Source organism: Cucurbita pepo, chromosome LG04 (genome assembly GCF_002806865.2).
Source record: "Cucurbita pepo subsp. pepo cultivar mu-cu-16 chromosome LG04, ASM280686v2, whole genome shotgun sequence".
Taxonomy (NCBI): Eukaryota; Viridiplantae; Streptophyta; class Magnoliopsida; order Cucurbitales; family Cucurbitaceae; genus Cucurbita; species Cucurbita pepo.
The window spans coordinates 421,964-438,941 of record NC_036641.1 but is presented as its reverse complement, the minus strand read 5'-3'; the positions used below and the strand labels follow the sequence as shown (position 1 = coordinate 438,941).

At 36.8% G+C, this 16,978-nt stretch overlaps 2 protein-coding genes and 2 non-coding genes across 4 annotated transcripts; 2 read left to right on the top strand and 2 right to left on the bottom strand.

Annotated features, from left to right (window-relative positions):
• The first annotated feature begins 63 nt into the window (after window positions 1–63).
• On the top strand, window positions 64–6,983 carry LOC111792647 (zeta-carotene desaturase, chloroplastic/chromoplastic). Its single transcript, XM_023674191.1, has 14 exons — window positions 64–580; window positions 746–870; window positions 1,231–1,365; window positions 2,292–2,364; window positions 2,470–2,543; window positions 2,822–2,926; window positions 3,131–3,375; window positions 3,467–3,554; window positions 3,776–3,818; window positions 3,894–4,050; window positions 4,774–4,902; window positions 5,109–5,181; window positions 6,404–6,568; window positions 6,663–6,983. The coding sequence occupies exons 1-14, from the start codon at window positions 427–429 to the stop codon at window positions 6,816–6,818; spliced, it is 1,722 nt and encodes a 573-aa protein (XP_023529959.1). The 5' UTR covers window positions 64–426; the 3' UTR covers window positions 6,819–6,983.
• Window positions 6,984–7,429: 446 nt separating this feature from the next.
• Window positions 7,430–8,596, bottom strand: LOC111792651 (DNA damage-repair/toleration protein DRT102). The gene has a single exon (XM_023674194.1). It carries the CDS (start codon window positions 8,515–8,517, stop codon window positions 7,591–7,593), a length of 927 nt encoding a protein of 308 aa, XP_023529962.1. The 5' UTR covers window positions 8,518–8,596; the 3' UTR covers window positions 7,430–7,590.
• Window positions 8,597–9,240: 644 nt separating this feature from the next.
• On the top strand, window positions 9,241–9,311 carry TRNAG-GCC. The gene has a single exon. It is a non-coding gene; the product is annotated as a tRNA-Gly (tRNA).
• A 123-nt stretch (window positions 9,312–9,434) lies between these two features.
• On the bottom strand, window positions 9,435–9,505 carry TRNAG-GCC. The gene has a single exon. It is a non-coding gene; the product is annotated as a tRNA-Gly (tRNA).
• Between the last annotated feature and the right edge of the window lie 7,473 nt (window positions 9,506–16,978).

Here is a 16,978-nt window from a genome sequence, read left to right as displayed (position 1 = left end):
TATTAAAGGAAAAAAATGTTTAGTATAAAAGAGTAGAATTTTAAGCAAAGACTGGATTGTGGCTCATCTCCGCCAGTTCCTCCAGCTTGGTGGCGCATTATCGTTACCAGAAGCACTTCCCTTCCTCCGTGTCTCTTTCTCTTTCTTACGTTCTCTGTTTTTTTTATTGCATAATTTCCAAAACCCATCGCCATTTTTGGCGTTACCAGCTAACTCTGTTTGCCTTTGCCTGTCCTCAGTTACAAGACAAAATTCATTCCCTACGCATCTTCACTCTCTCTGATACCCTTCTTCTACCAATTTCTCATACCCAATTCGCCCATTAAACCCATTAATCCATCCAAACTGGCTCCCATTTCATACAAGAGCTGAGTTGAGCTCCCGGAAGCTCTGTTTTCGCCCCTTGTTGTTCTTCGTTTTACAATTATGGCCTCTGGGGTTCTTTTTCCTTCTGTTTTCTTCACAAGAAAGCATAGCAACAACCGCGGTTTTGGACTTCCTGCTCGTAATTCCGTGGTGGGTCGAAGATTCTTGGTTCGATCCTCCTTGGATACAGATGTTTCAGATATGAGTGTTAATGGTAATTGGGTTTTCCTGTACTGCGAATTGTGCTTTTCCATGTTTGATTTATGTGCTACCAAATGGTGAATTGCAATACCTCTGTTTTGGAATCTGAAAATTTTGTGAAGTTGGGATTAGGGTTGTCTATGTTATAAAATCTTGATGGCTTATCTTGAATTTACAGCTCCCAAAGGGTTGTTTCCCCCTGAACCTGAACGTTATCGAGGACCCAAATTGAAAGTTGCTATTATTGGAGCTGGGCTTGCAGGGATGTCGACGGCTGTTGAGCTTTTGGATCAAGGCCATGAGGTTCAGTTTATCATCTACCCCTTCACTGTCTGCTTCAACACCTTGTATTAATAATAGTAGCTATTGCTTCATTGCAAGGGTGAGTTTAGGATGNAAAAAAAAAAAAAAAAAAAAAAATGCTTTGAAATAAGAACACTTCTTCTATAAGTACTTTTGGAAGAATCATGGCACTTTTAAGTGTTACTTTCTGGTATCTTTACATAGTTGGAGAATTTTGAAGAGTATTTTTAGGCTTATCCTTCTAAAAGTCATACCAAACGCACCCATTTGGGCATAGATGTTTACCTGTTAATTTAAGCATTTTCAAATGATTATGCAATTCAACAATATCAGTATCAAGTGCGTCTTTTGTGATTCCAGGTTGATATATATGAATCAAGAACCTTCATCGGTGGGAAGGTCGGTTCGTTTGTGGATAAACGTGGAAATCATATTGAAATGGGGCTACATGTATTCTTTGGATGTTACAACAATCTTTTTCGTTTAATGAAAAAGGTGAAGACAGTTTGCTTTATTGATTAACAGTATGACATTTGAATATTTATGATTTCGTCTCTCTTAAACGTTGGCGTTTACTAGAAACTATTGTGTATGTCAAGCTTGGGTATAGTATTTATCTTTAAATGTTCTTTGTGACTCGTGATGGATGATGGTCAAGAATAAATGGTCGAGTTGTTTTAAATGTTCTTTTCGATGTAGAACTTGAAATTGAGAATGCTGATTTAGTACCAATGGCTGTTTCTAGAATATATATAGCAACATGTGAGATTCCACATGTTGAAGAGGGAAACGAAGCATTCCTTATAAGGGTGTGGAAACCTCTCCCTAGCAGACACGTTTTAAAACATTAAGGGGAAGCCTAAAGAGGATGATATCTACTAGCCGTGGGCTTGGGCTGTTACAAATGGTATCAGAGCTAGTCATCGGGCGCGAGGATGTTGAGCTCCATAGGGGGGTGGATTGTGAGATCCCACATTGGTTGGAGAGGGGAACAAAGCATTCCTTATAAGGATGTGGAAACCTCTTTCTAGCAAACGTGTTTTAAAACCTTGAGGGAAACCTAAAGAGGACAATATTTGCTAGCGGTGGGCTTGGGCTGTTACAAATGATATCAGAGCTAGTCATCGGGCGCGAGGATGCTGAGCCCCATAGGGGGTGGGTTGTGAGATCCCACATCGGTTGGAGAGGGGAACAAAACATTCTTTATAAGGGTGTGGAAACCTCTCTCTAGCATACGTGTTTTAAAACCTTGAGGGAAGCCTAAAGAGGACAATATCTGCTAGCGGTGGGCTTGGGCTGTTACACATGTTCTCCAACTTGTTGCCAATGATATGAGATGCGCTTTTCTTACCGATAATCTCATTTTATGTCATACTTCAAGACTAGTTGTACATATTATCTAATAATATGTTCGAGTTTAGGTTGGCGCAGAGAAGAACCTACTTGTGAAGGATCATACTCATACTTTTGTAAACAAGGGAGGCGAAATTGGAGGTAGAGTTCAAGTCTTATTCTCAAAAAAAATTTCTTCATTTCATGAATGGTTCTTGCTTTCTTGGGAATATGAAATGAAAATCTAATAAACTTCTACATCCTCAGAACTTGATTTCCGCTTTCCTGTTGGAGCTCCCATACATGGAATTCGAGCTTTCTTGGCCACGAATCAGCTTAAGGTAATGAATTCCGTTGCCACTAACCTTAAACATCATTTTAATGTTTTTTTTATTTATTATTTTGAGTACGATTTTTTTAATACTATGCATGCTTCGATGTTGTTTCGATCGTTTCTTCCGCTCTTTTTTAACTAGGAGTCGATATGAAAGTGATGAGAAAGGACAAAGTCTAATTATCTTTCTGTTATTTATAATTTCTTCAATAACAAAATAGATGATCTCATTATTCTAGCATCGATGATATTTTTCTGACATTTTTTCCGAATCATATTATTCAGACGTACGATAAAGCAAGAAATGCTGTGGCGCTTGCCTTAAGTCCAGTCGTCAAGGCTCTTGTTGATCCAGATGCTGCAATGAAGGATATTCGAAATTTGGATAGTGTGAGAATGCTCTCTTCTTTCCTGCTATATATAAAAAAAAGTACCATGTTCGTGTTTTAGGGGGAAACGTTGTTTTCCTATCGTCTTTCATGACTATATTGGCCTGATTGATATCTTTATTCGACACTCGTGATTAGTGATGATATAAACTAAAACTTAGTTAAAACTCTATGATTCTAAATGCTCGCTGTTTTAATCATACAGATAAGCTTTTCCGAGTGGTTCATGTCTAAAGGTGGCACACGTGCGAGTATCCAGAGAATGTGGGATCCAGTTGCTTATGCTCTCGGCTTTATCGATTGTGACAACATCAGTGCCCGTTGTATGCTCACTATTTTCTCGTTGTTCGCTACTAAGACTGAGGCTTCTCTATTACGCATGCTAAAAGGTTCTCCAGACGTTTTCTTAAGTGGTCCCATACGAAAGTATATCACGGACAGAGGGGGCAGGTATATATGACTTCAGTTATGTTCTAATTCAGTACTTGTGGCTGGTTTTCTTGTTCCGATTCATTTGGACATCGTTTCCCTGCTCGAACAGATTCCATCTAAGGTGGGGATGTAGGGAGGTACTTTATGACAAATTTGCAGATGGAGAAACTTATATATCAGGACTGGCAATGTCTAAGGTGAAATCCAATGCTTCCATTTGCATCTTTTCTATGTGTTATCCCGAACAGGGTGAAACTCGGAATATAGTATTCATCTCGATCATTGTCACATACTTTTGAGAACTTTTAGTGTTCATCTCGATCATTATTTTGGTCGGATATGTCGATTGTTAGACCAAAATATAGGCAGAAGTAATGGGACTGATAATTAATGCTTAATGAACTCTGTTTTGTCTCAGGCCACAAATAAGAAAATTGTGAAAGCTGATGCTTATGTTGCAGGTTTGTGCTTTACCATGTTTCTTTCCTCTTTTCTTATTTTTTATTTTGAAAGTAAACTATATCATTTGATGACAGCATGTGATGTCCCTGGAATCAAAAGATTGATCCCATCTCAATGGAGGGAATGGGAGTTCTTTGATAATATTTACGAGCTGATCGGAGTTCCTGTTGTCACCGTCCAACTTAGATACAACGGATGGGTTACAGAGATGCAAGATCTAGAACGTTCGAGGTGGTTCTCAATAAGCTATTTGACAATATTCTTGTTTTCTATTTTTAGAAAGTCATTCTGTAAGATCTGATATCGGTTGGAGAGGGGAACGAAACATTCCTTATAAGAATGTGGAAACCTCTCCCTAGTAGACGCGTTTTAAAATCTTGAGGAGAAGCCCAGAAGGGAAAGCCAAAAAATGACAATATCTACTAGCGGTGGGCTTGGACTGTTATAAATGGTATCAAAGCTAGACACCAGCAATGTGTCAGCGAGGACACTGGGCCCTCAAGGGGGTAGATTGTAAGATCCGATATCGGTTGGAGAGGGGAACGAAGCATTCCTTATAAAAGTGTGGAAACCTCTCCCTAGTAGACGCGTTTTAAATTATTTAGGGGAACTCCAAAAGGGAAAACAAAAAAATGACAATATCTGCTAGAGGCGGACTTGAGCTGTTACAAATAGTATCAGAGCTAGACACCAGGCAGTGTGCCAATGAGGACACTAGGCCCTCAATGGTGTGGATTGTAAGATCCGATTTCGGTTGGAGAGGGGAACGAAGCATTTCTTATAAGGGTGTGGAAACCTCTCCCCAGTAAATGCGTTTTAAAACGTTCAGGGAAAGCGATCTACTAGCGGTGGGCTTGGACTGTTCCACGTTCTTATTTACAAAATCGTTGTGAAATGGCCCGAAAGTTGTTATCGTTCTATATTTTCATGGATTTTCTTCACTTTTGAGTGTAGGCAGTCCAGGCAAGCTGTGGGGTTGGATAATCTCCTTTACACTCCAGATGCAGATTTCTCATGCTTTGCAGATTTAGCGCTAACCTCTCCAGAGGATTACTACATTGAGGGACAGGGATCATTGCTTCAGTAAGAGATCTTTTACTCTTAACATTGTACTTTTTAATAAGTTAATCCTTTGTTTATATACAATTTTGGGGATGTTCTTAAAATCGATAAACAAGAAACACGAACAATTTGCCGAATGCACACGTTTCTGATAATTGAAAACGATCAACATGAATGTTTACTAAAATGATGAAATACTCTGATTTCAAAGTCACTTCAATTTTCAGATGTGTCCTGACGCCTGGGGATCCTTACATGCCATTGCTAAATGATGAGATTATAGCAAGAGTGACAAAACAGGTGTGGTTTTTATTTAGACTCTTCTATGGAAGTGCTTTGGAAGTACTTTTGCCTGTTTTCAATTGTTTTCTCACAGAGTATTGCATGTTCTTTTGGCTTTTTCCTAAGGCACTATTAAAGTACTTCAAAAACATGATGAATTTGAGTGGGGAGTACAACCAAAAGAACTCTTATAGGTAGCCAAAGTTATTTTTAATAGCGAGTTGAATTTCATGTACTCTCGGTAAGATCCCACATTGGTTGGAGAGGGGAACGAAATATTCTTTCTAAAGGTGTGAAAATCTCTCCCTAGCAGATGCGTTTTAAAAACCTTAAGGGGAAGTCCGAAAGAAAAAATCTAAAGAGTGACGGGTTTGGACTGTTACAAATGGTATCAGAGCTAGTCACCGGACAATGTGAGGCACTGGCTGGAGTAGGGCTAGACCCTCTCTATAGTAGACGCGTTTTAAAACCTTGAGGGGAAGTCTAGAAGCGAAAACGTAAAGAGGACAATATTTGCTACCGGTAGGGTTGGGCTGTTACAAATGGTATTAGAGCTAGTCACTGGACAGTACGAGGCACTGGTCGGAGTAGGCTAGACCCTCTCCATAGTAGACGCGTTTTAAAACCTTGAGGAGAAGCTTGGAAGGGAAGCCTAAAGAGAACAATATTTGCTAGCGGTATGCTTGGGTTGTTACAAATGATATCAGAGCTAGTCACCGAACGGTATGAGGTACTACTCGAAGTAGGGCTAGACCCTCTTAATAGTAGGCACGTTTTAAAAACCTTGAGGGGAAGCCCAAAAAAAAAAGTCCAAAGAGGTCAATATCTGCCAATAGTGGGCTTGAGCTATTACAATAAGGGAAAGCCCAACAAAGAGGACAATATCTACTAGTGGTGGGCTTGAGCTATTACAATAAGGGAAAGCCCAACAAAGAGGACAATATCTACTAGTGGTGGGCTTAGGCTTGGGCTGTTACAAATGGTATCAGAGGCAGTTACCGGACGATGTGAGGCACTGGTCGAAGTAAGGCTAGACCTTCTCCATAGTAGACCCGTTCTATAACATTGAGGGGAAGCTCGAAAGGAAAAATCCAAAGAGGACAATATCTACTAGTTGTGGGATTGAGCAGTTACAAAAACGCTACTTTTTTTTTTTTTTTCTTTTTTGTAGTTTCTCCTAGTCTACACATGCTATAGATATCGACTTAACATCATACATGATTCGCTCGTTTTACATAAGGTCTTGGCTTTATTCCCATCCGCACAAGGTCTAGAAGTTACATGGTCATCAGTTGTGAAGATCGGACAGTCTCTATACAGAGAGGCACCCGGCAAAGATCCATTTCGACCAGATCAGAAGACACCCATTAAAAACTTCTTCCTCGCCGGATCATACACAAAACAGGTATGTCTTTCTACATTTGTTCATCAAGTTCGAACTCCATCAAGCCAAGTTATGTGAAGAAAAACCATACTTTGTCGTGTATATGTATGTGTAGGATTACATAGATAGCATGGAAGGAGCAACTCTGTCAGGGAGGCAAGCCTCTGCATATATATGTGAAGCTGGTGAGGAATTGATGATGCTAAGAGAGAAGATTGATGCCTTTGATTCTGAAACTGCCAAATTAAGTGATGAACTAAGTCTAGTTTAGCCTCATCTAAATTCATTCTTAGCCACTAAACAAACGTGTATAATGTAATATCACCACCATAGTAAAATTATAAGGCTAGGTCAGCTGATTCCCTTGTAATGCCACTCATACCACTCTCCCTCTTTCTCACATCTTTAAATGACATGGCTGATCTTGTCTCTCGTATTCTCTTCGTTCCTCGATGCTAATTGGATGGTTTCCAAGTAATTTTTGTGAAAAAACTTACTGTCGATGCTAAAGTACAAGTTACTCACTCTTACTATCGTTTATGGTTTTTTTATATGGTATGAGATATCTATATTAAGAAACGAGTAGCCCTTACATTAGGTAAGCAAAGCAGCAATCCAGGAGGACAATGCATCATCTAACACAACGCCCTTTCAATGACAACAAGTGTGACAATAGCAACGTGCCTTCAAATGTGACGTTACCACCCTTTTCTAGTGACAATGTAAGCTCCAACCACATATCAATGCTCGAACCACAATACCCATGTCTAGATTAACTCCAAATACAAGTACCCAACTTGATCGACATTAGATCTATGTGTTCGATCGATTTCAAACATTATCAAGTAAGGTCCCAAGTTAGTTGAGCAAGGTTCGATGATATAAATCAAGGTTACCAAAATACATATTTTATTTTAAGATTACATTGGAACATATACAAATGATCTCAAGCCAAACGAAACCATCTTCCATAACACAAGAACAAGTTACCAAATTCAAACTCAAAAAGGCACACGTTTTAATCTTACAAAGACGAACAAACATCAGTTACACAAAGAAGAGACCTTCTCCAGCTCCTCATCAATGGCGTTCTTAGCAGCCTCAAGATCCTCATCAAAGAACATATCCCAATGGCCATCCCACTTGATGAAAAACTCTGTATCCTCATAGTATTTAACCCTATGAACATCTCCAGCTGGAGTAAACAGATAATCCCCAACACCCAAATCAAATCTCTCCTTTTTACTCAAATTCCAAACGCTCTTCTTCCCTTTCATCACCACCAGATCATGCCCAAATGTGTGGTGGTGCGCCGGCTCCATGCTTCCCGCCTCGAACCGAACCACGGCCGATGTCGGCGTCTCCCTCAGAATCTTCATCGAACCGCCCGGGATCATCTCGAACGGGTTCAGCTCTCTGTTCTTCACTAGGCAGCAGATGGAGCAAGTGTCTGTAACGGCCCCAACGGCCCCGATTTTGGGAATCTCGGTGAGGGAATTGTCCAAAAAGGACTGAATTTCGGTCGGCCAGGGGTTGAATTGAGAGGCAGGGCAAGGGGCTTTGAAGGGGGTTTGGAGCCAGGTGTTGAGGATTTCGACGGCGGAGTCAGGGGAAGTGGCGATGCCGGAGAGGGAGAGGACGTTGGAGTTGTTGATTGAGCGGGAGTTGAGGGCATCGTCTTTGGTTAGGCAGGTGGCGGCGGTGACGGCGGGGAATTTGTTGGCGAAGATGGAGACGCCGACACCGGTGCCGCAGGCGAGGAGGCCGCGGATTTCGGGGGATTGAGAATTGGGTGTGGTGGCGGCGGCGGAGACGCGGCGGCCAACCTCGGCAGCAATGGAGTAATAGGAGGAAACGCCGAGGTCTTCGACGGGGATGTTGAGGGAGCGGAGGTGGGAGAGGAGGGTGTCTTTGAGGGAGCAGCCGAAAGAGTCGGCGCCGGCGATGATTTTGAGGGGAGGAATCGACATTGAGATCGGCGGCGGGATTTGGATAAGAGGGAAGGACAGATCCAATGCGAATCCTAGGTAGATTATTTTATTGGGTTGAGTGATTTTTATTGAATTAGTAATTCAATCCAACCCAAAAGTTTTCACCATGCTATAATTGGGTTGGGTTGTTAAATTTTTTTTATTTTTTTTAAAAAAATTATTTATCCACGATCCATAATTAATGAATACTATCTTAGATAAAATATACTAAAAGTTTACAAACAAACACAAACTAATCTATAATTATCTATAGACAAATTGTTCGTCAATAACAACAAGCAAAAATTGTAACATCATAACATAGTTCAACATTATCATAAAACTAATGAGAACTAGATACCAACACTTCCTTAGTGGTTGCTTACTCTAGACTTTTTGTTTATTTATGTTTATAAGCGTGTGAGTAGGATAGATCTTACTCCCGTTTCTACTACGACTACATACTATTTAGAATACCGAGTCCTTGACGAAAACATGTTATCAAACTAGGAAGATGCATCAATAATAAACAAAATAAATTATGAAAGCCATTCCATTAGATATATTTTGATTTTAAATACTCTAAACCTTTGTATGAAAATCAAGTTTAGTTTTGGGTCTTAACATCGTTGGTGGAGTTGCTAAAGATGATGTTAACAACCTGCCAAGAAAGACGGTTGATAGAATGATGAAATTTGCAAAAAGGAAATCTTATTAACAAGAGCACCAGTGGTCTAGTGGTAGAATAGTACCCTGCCACGGTACAGACCCGGGTTCGATTCCCGGCTGGTGCATTCCCTTTTTTAAAGTTTTATCTATATTTCAATCAAATATTCAATGCGTCAAAAAATACGAGAACGACAATAAATTATTTATTAATTTATTCCTAAAAACCTTAGAAAACCTTAAAAAGGAAATGCACCAGCCGGGAATCGAACCCGGGTCTGTACCGTGGCAGGGTACTATTCTACCACTAGACCACTGGTGCAACTTGACATTATTATGGATAAGCAAAGAAGGTGTAAGCAGATTTATCAACCCCAACTCAAGTTAATAAGCATCCGAGAAAGAGAGGGATGGTAAGTAATGGAAATGAATGAATGAAATATTTGAGCATAACCAACCATTCATCCAATAATTGAAATTCAAATTTTTTACTTACCTCTTGTATTTGTGTTTGTGTAGCTTTACGCGCTCCAAATATTTTTACCGAGAGTCTCAATTTCCTTAATCCTACATGGGCCCGAAGTCCCTGTTATCTAGTCTCTCTACATTTAAATAATATCTCACTAGACGTCTAATAAACATAATAAGCTTTCCTAAAACTAGTTGTTTTTAAAGTCTTTTTATTGGAGAATGATCGCAAGTTGATTTTTATGCCTGTTTGTCTCGACGAGTTCGAAAAGTTGAAAGCGCGTTAATTTCAGGTTTACACTCCTTAATCGTGGCTCGACTCCTTTTCTTTTGGAGTCTTAGTCATTTTTTACTATGTCTTCGAGGCTTACAATACTTTTATTCGACATTTGAAGATTCTATTGACATGACTAAGTTTTAAGGCATGACTCTGATACCATGTTAGATGAACACGACTCTCCACAATAGTATGATATTATCCACTTTGAGTATAAGCTCTCATGGTTTTGCTCTAGGTTTCCCCAAAAGACCTCATATCAATAGAGATAGTACTCTTCGATTATAAACCCATGATCATTCCCTAAATTAGTCGATGTGAGACTTTCATCCAATAGAGGGAACTTATGTGTAACAGCATTCATTCATGTACATCGAAAAATAACCGTTGTGTTAACATTAATCCTCGAGTGTGGCATGGTGGTTGTATGTTTCAATATGGGGAGAGAGACGGGCATAAAATAATTAGACAACAAAAATCATAGTCTTATCAATCATTTAATACACTAAACTAGACCAAAAAAACACAATCAACTCGATAACATTTTTCAACCAAACGACAGTAACAAATTTCATTAACGACACAAAGATATTTGACAATTGCGAAGCTTGACACAGACAAAGGTGGACTCCTCAACCCAAATGAATCTTGTTAAGAAAAAATTGGGAAAAATGGGGTTCAATTTCAGGTGAATAACTAGGGTCATGCATGGTCTTGAATTGAATAGCAACCGGTGAGAAGGTTATAGGCCATACTGTTTTCTTATAAAGGTGTTGAAACCTTTTTCTAATAGACCCGTTTTTAAAATTGTGAGGTTGATGGCGATACGTAATATGTCTTATAAGGGTGTGGAAACTTCTCTCTAGTAGACGCGTTTTGAAAATCGTGAGGTTGACGACGATACGTAATGGGTTAAAACATACAATATCTGCTAGTAGTAGGCTTTGTATGCTTGGTCTCTTACAAAAGAAATCCGGTTATAAGTGGTAGCCCAGACTATACGAGTCTACTCCATAAGTTGCTTCTGTCACCCAAATAACCAATATGAGCAAAAATTTGGTGGGGCTACTCTGAGTGGGGTGGGAAGATTCACTCGAAGAAATAGAGCAATTTTTACTCGAGTAGATCTTGGTTTTGACTCTTGATTGAAGTATATCGAAATAAATAACTGAAGTAGAAAGATACACTCACAAGACACTGCTTTTTTGACTTTTTGAATAGAACACAGTTTATGGCTATTTAAAAAAATAAAAACACAGAACAATTCTTCTCTTAACTAACTTTTTAAATGCTTGAACTACCACGTCCCATAAGTTTAACATGATGCTTAATGTTCAATTATGAAGAAATCGAGTTTATTGACTTATAAAAATTTGGGGATGGTAAGTACCAATGTAAAAATACCTGATAATAAGATGTTTCCTCTCACGTTTACATGGGGTCAAATCTTTTATTTTAGTAGCGTAACGAAGGATTCATCGTGGCGTTATCGTTTTCATAACCTTCATCGATGACGAAAAAGAAAAGTTACGTTAGACTAAACAAATGTCTTTTTTTTTTTTTTTTTTTCTTTTTTCTCTTTTTTGTCTTCTTCTCATTTTTCTTCATTATTGTGTTTTGCATGGTTGACTAATTGATGTGTGCAAATGAAAAAGTAGCCAAAAAAAAAAACATAAAACATCTCGACATTAAATATATCAATGTGTTTGTTTGTTTGTTAGAGTCTAACCTTATTTGGTCTACCAATTGATTTCTACATTTACTTTTCCAAGCATATTCTAATCATAACAACACAAAACGTACCAAACATGAAAAACCTAACATATGCTCCCCGACATAACACGGTCAACTGCCTTACGTACCTCACTTTTACCTAAAAATTAATATATTTTGAAAAACTTTAGTATTATAAAATACTCGATAAGAAATTAACCCAAAAAAAACTGATATCAAATGATAAGGAATCAACCCGAGAAAAAACTCTGGCACCAAATGACAAGGAATCATTATAAAGGAAGTAAGATTTGGATTATCTTATTGATCAATTATTTCAACGCAATAACACTTGTTTGAGATTCGAATCACTCTACAAGCTAGATCGATCATGTCCAACTTGAATGATTCTAATTATGGAATCTAAACTACGTAGAATTACAAATAAACTTAGTCATTGGCTAAAGGAAAAAGATAAGAACACTGAGCTCTAATGATAAGAGATAAGAAATCACTCCGAATAAGAGTAAAGTTCGGATTATCTTGTTGATCAAATATCTCAAAGGTTCATATCATAACTTCACTATTGGGGTCAGATAATACAAACACATGCAAATATGTTAGATGTTGAGACCTATCTTTTATTAACATTTCCTTTTTTATCATATCGTCATACACGACCATATCATCACTCTCCTCGTAGTCATATCTTCAAGTTTATACAAATCTCATGATCATACATATGCATGAGGTCATATCAATTAGGAAGACGCGTAATATAATTCATGATGCAATCAATACAACTATTTCTTTTATAAACGTTATCGCTCTCATGCCTAACATACATTCATTATCTAAAATTATGTCTAGCATTCTTTCATCATATCATGACATGGTTATGAACGTAACAAAAGCATCATACTCGTCATAAGTTGTATTAAAAAACCACAACACAATAAACAAGATATCTGACCAAGCGTATTTCGAGTCTTTTTTATTGTTTTAATTTGCAAATTCGAACCCTAATCTTCATTTTATAATATATTTGTACAGTATCGTTCTGTAATTCATTTTCGTTTTCTTTTAATTATGGTGTTGTTTTTAAATCGCGCAAAAAAGTTGATCATGATAATCGAGCCTAAAGCCATGTAGCAAATTAGAAATCTTATACGTTAGGTTTCACATTTTTGTTGTTTATGTCGCTTTTTTAATGTCTAACTTGGTACCAAAACCAAGTTTTTATTTTTTATTTTTTTTATTTCCGTTTCATCAAAAAGAATTTACATATATAATAGAAATTTTAATTTATTCCAATGTCCATTATAGAAATATTGATGAAAATATCGACACGCGATATATATATATATATAATTTTGTTTTAATTTTATATCATAAATATTATTATTATTTCAATTATAAAGCATATATATTATTTTTATTTTACTAAAATAATGGAATGAATAAGGATTGAACTATTATTATTATTTGAAAATGTAATATTACATAAAATAAAAACATTTTATTGCATATTATTTAGCAAAAAATTTATAAAAATGTATTTATTTTTACAACAACTTCCCAAGACTATGGAAGCCAAAAGACAGATCATTAGTTTACAAAAACAACTAATAAACTTGTCATTGATTCCAACTAACAAAGGCTTTTGAAAATGATTGATCAATTTAATACAATATATTATTTCATTTTAATTTAATTTAATTTATATTATATGCTTTTTCTTTGATCTCAATGCGTTATTTAAATATTATATGAATTTATTGCCGCATGTTCTTTAGTATACACATGGATACAGTTGGAATTTGACTTCTAATATATATATTTTTAAAGTTTGGACAAGAAAACATAAACTGTAAATTAATTGTTTTTCACCTCTTTATTTTACTGTGAATTCTTTGTTTTTACCGTGGTGCTTTTAGATTGACTTTAAGTAGTTGGTTCAATTTTATTTGAGTTATTAAGGTAAAGAAAACACACCTGATATATATGCAGTTTAATCGTAAATTTAAATTTTGAGGAGGACGAGGTTGTCTACAAAACCAAGAAAACTATTTTCTTATTTTAATCCTAAATTTAAATTTTAACATTTTTTTCTTCTATTTTCTTATGTTTCACCAATTTGAGTCGTCCTTATTCGCTTTGGCCTGTTACGACCATCGTCAGTCTCAAAGCTTCTTCTGTCTGTAAGGGCAGCTGGCGATAATACATAACAGTCAAAGCGGACAATATCTGCTAGCGGTAAGTTTGAACTACTACAAATGGTATTAGAATCAGACACCAGGCGGTGTGCTAGCGAGGACGCTGAGTGTCACAATCGCAATTTGATGGCAGCGGACTTGCGATTGTGCGGCACTCACTTACAAGCAACAAGTGAGTTAAGCCTATTCGTTATTGTGTCGCCTACGGCCAAGCGACGTATGCTTGAGCCTCTGGCCTAATTTAAAGAAGTTTTAGAAGATGGGAATGTAAGCAAAAAAACAACAACATCCGCTTACTACATATAATTATCGGCTAGGGAGAAGTTGACAACTAGTCATATCCCCCTATACTAAATTTTGAGGCATTTCATGCCTGGACATAATTTTTCCAAAGCGTCTTACTCCCTGAAAATACAAAAGAAAAACATTCCAACATGGAAAGACATAAAGGGTTTGGCTTGTCATGGGTTTGCGGCCATGAGCAACACGCCCTAGACGAGCATGACCGTGACACTGGACTCCCAAAGGGGTAGATTGTGAGATTCCACATTGGTTAGACAAGAGAACGAAATATTCTTTATAAAGGTGTGAAAACCTCTCCCTAGTACACGTTCTAAAACCTTGAAGAAAAACCCAGAAGAGAAAGCTCAAAGAAGACAATATCCGCTAACAGTGAATTTGGATCGTTACAACTGATATCGAATCCATGAACACGTATGCATGTGAAGATGGTCAATAAAAATTCTTTACAAGGCAAGTTAGTGAGAGAGAAAAAAGGGCAAGTTTTGTGATGTTTACAACTTTTTTTACACGTAAAAGTAAGCACATGAATGTGTTCGTTCCACATTCAAGAATATTTTAGTATCTTCCTCTTCTTTATAATAATTTAATGTGTTTGTTACAATTGGACCAGGAGGGATGAATTTAATAATCATATTAACATATATGGAAAAATATTTCTAACCCTTTCCAAAAAAATGGACAACTGTTAAGCTATTACTTTTATTGACGTACAAAAATTGTACTTCAACATACCATTTATGTAATTTTTCATCCTATAATATTTACTATTGTGTGACACTCAGTAAATGAGTAGTACATGAATGAACTAAGACTATATTCGAATGTGAGCGATCCTAAAATAGGATGACTAAGAAGAATCGAGAGTTGTCACCTATACCAATAAGGTGCACCTTCTTTTTTAATAGCTCAGTCATAAGAACTTCATAGTTAAGCGTGATTTTATAAGATATATGTGAGTTAGGACAAAGAACCCCGAACCCCTGTTGGTTGGAGAATATTGGGACAAAGTAATGAGTAATGTGACGAAGTAGTTGGAGAATATTGGGGCAATCAGGTGTCGAATTCGGATTTCAAATTATGGGTAATGGGCGTTACACATCTGTTAGAGAGGGGAACAAAACAATAAGTGTGTGGAAACCTTCCTCTGACAGACTCATTTTTGACACATAAGACGATATGTAATGGATCAAAACGGACAATATCTGCTATTACATAGTCGATTCTTAAAATTTGAAACATAAAACGAAAGGTTTAAGATTTTATTAGAGAAACATTATATATATATTTGTGTATGATTGGTAGGATAATGATGCAATTATGCAAGAAATGATGATGGTGATGATTGATTTGCCTTTCCTTTTATTCCCTTTGACAAATAAGCTTTATGAATAAAGAAATGAGGAAGAGAACATGGCTTGGAGAAACCACAACTCTCTAACTTAATTTTATAATCAATGCCACAAATTTCACCATTAAACTCATAAAAAACATAGTTTATAATCACTTAACCTATTTTTTGCTTACCCATGTTTAAGATTTAGATCAGGATTCGAAATTCGGATGACCCGACATTCTCCAACATCTCATGCAATATGGTCATGTTGTTTGACTATCTCCAAAGACCAACACAGATCTTTTCAACATGTTTTGTTCTCACTCTCATGTATCCTAGGAAAATTTCTAGGAGGTCACCCAACATAAAATTGCTAAAAACAAAACATGTTTTAACTCTCAAGTTCCTACGATAACTTTCAATTATTTTAAATCTTTCTTAATCATTGTATGTCACTTACTATTAAGTTATGCTCATCTTAATTAAAAAAATAATAATTTACCTCGTTTATGAGCGATGATTGTGTCCACCGTTTAAATTGATAAAATTGAATGTCTTTAGTTTACACAATTATTAATTTATTTGCAATTCTCAAATTTGACGAACTAAATTAACTTTTTCTCCTTTTAACTTTTATTTAAAATGGTCCGACAAATGAATGATCGAGTAAAGACAATACCTCTATAAAAATATGGTAATTTTTTCAATAACAATGATTTGATGGGTTGTTGTGAAAAATTGTCATTGCACGTGACACTCTTTTTGTTCGGTAGTAGATGTTGGGGCAAGTTTAAGTCTTTTGAAGTTGGAAGAGCTCATTAAAGACAAGATAGCTAGCTTTGGATAAGAACTAGTACGGAATTTAGATAAAAGTTTACGTAAGTAAATGAAAAATTACATTGTTATAGAGTAATTTGAGGTAAAAAAAAAATTTTAAGCGTTCGATACGTGTGCGAAATTATGGCATTTACCTATCAAGGGTATGGATTAATTGTATGTTGGCCAGCTAGGGTTCATAGTCATAGGTTGGCCGACTAGGGTTTCAATTTTCAGGACCACAACTTAGTTGGTCATATTCGGGCTTGGTCACAAGCCGGTTGATCAATGCTTGCCAGTTCGAGGGCAGGACACATGCTAGTTGCTCCCCCCTCATTTTTTTTAATAACTATCTTGGGCCGGACACGCCAATGTACATGAATGACGTTATAAATGATATCGTATATGCTTTTCAACTTTTACATATGAGATACCGTGTAAAATTGAATTCATATTAGTTTTAAATATAAGAATTAATCCTACGTTAATTTTCATTTACTGATCTCAATTCCTTTTTGACAGTACGAGAATACGTGGAGTTGAACGGTATCATCACCAGTATTCAATACTAGGTCATTCATAGTATTACTATACGTTATCTATAGGTTTAGCTTACGATGTTTTTGGAAGCTCTCGTTTAAATGAGAATTTTACAGCTAGACGACAAAG

What these genes read in the sequence shown, in the direction of transcription:
- LOC111792647 (XM_023674191.1), top strand. Translation starts at nt 427, where the DNA reads ATGGCCTCTGGGGTTCTTTTTCCTTCTGTTTTCTTCACAAGAAAGCAT. An exon ending in ATCACGGACAGAGGGGGCAG is followed by an intron (nt 3,376 to 3,466) that starts GTATATATGACT and finishes CTGCTCGAACAG; the next exon opens with ATTCCATCTAAGGTGGGGAT. An exon ending in TAGCAAGAGTGACAAAACAG is followed by an intron (nt 5,182 to 6,403) that starts GTGTGGTTTTTA and finishes GTTTTACATAAG; the next exon opens with GTCTTGGCTTTATTCCCATC.
- LOC111792651 (XM_023674194.1), bottom strand. Translation starts at nt 8,517, where the DNA reads ATGTCGATTCCTCCCCTCAAAATCATCGCCGGCGCCGACTCTTTCGGC.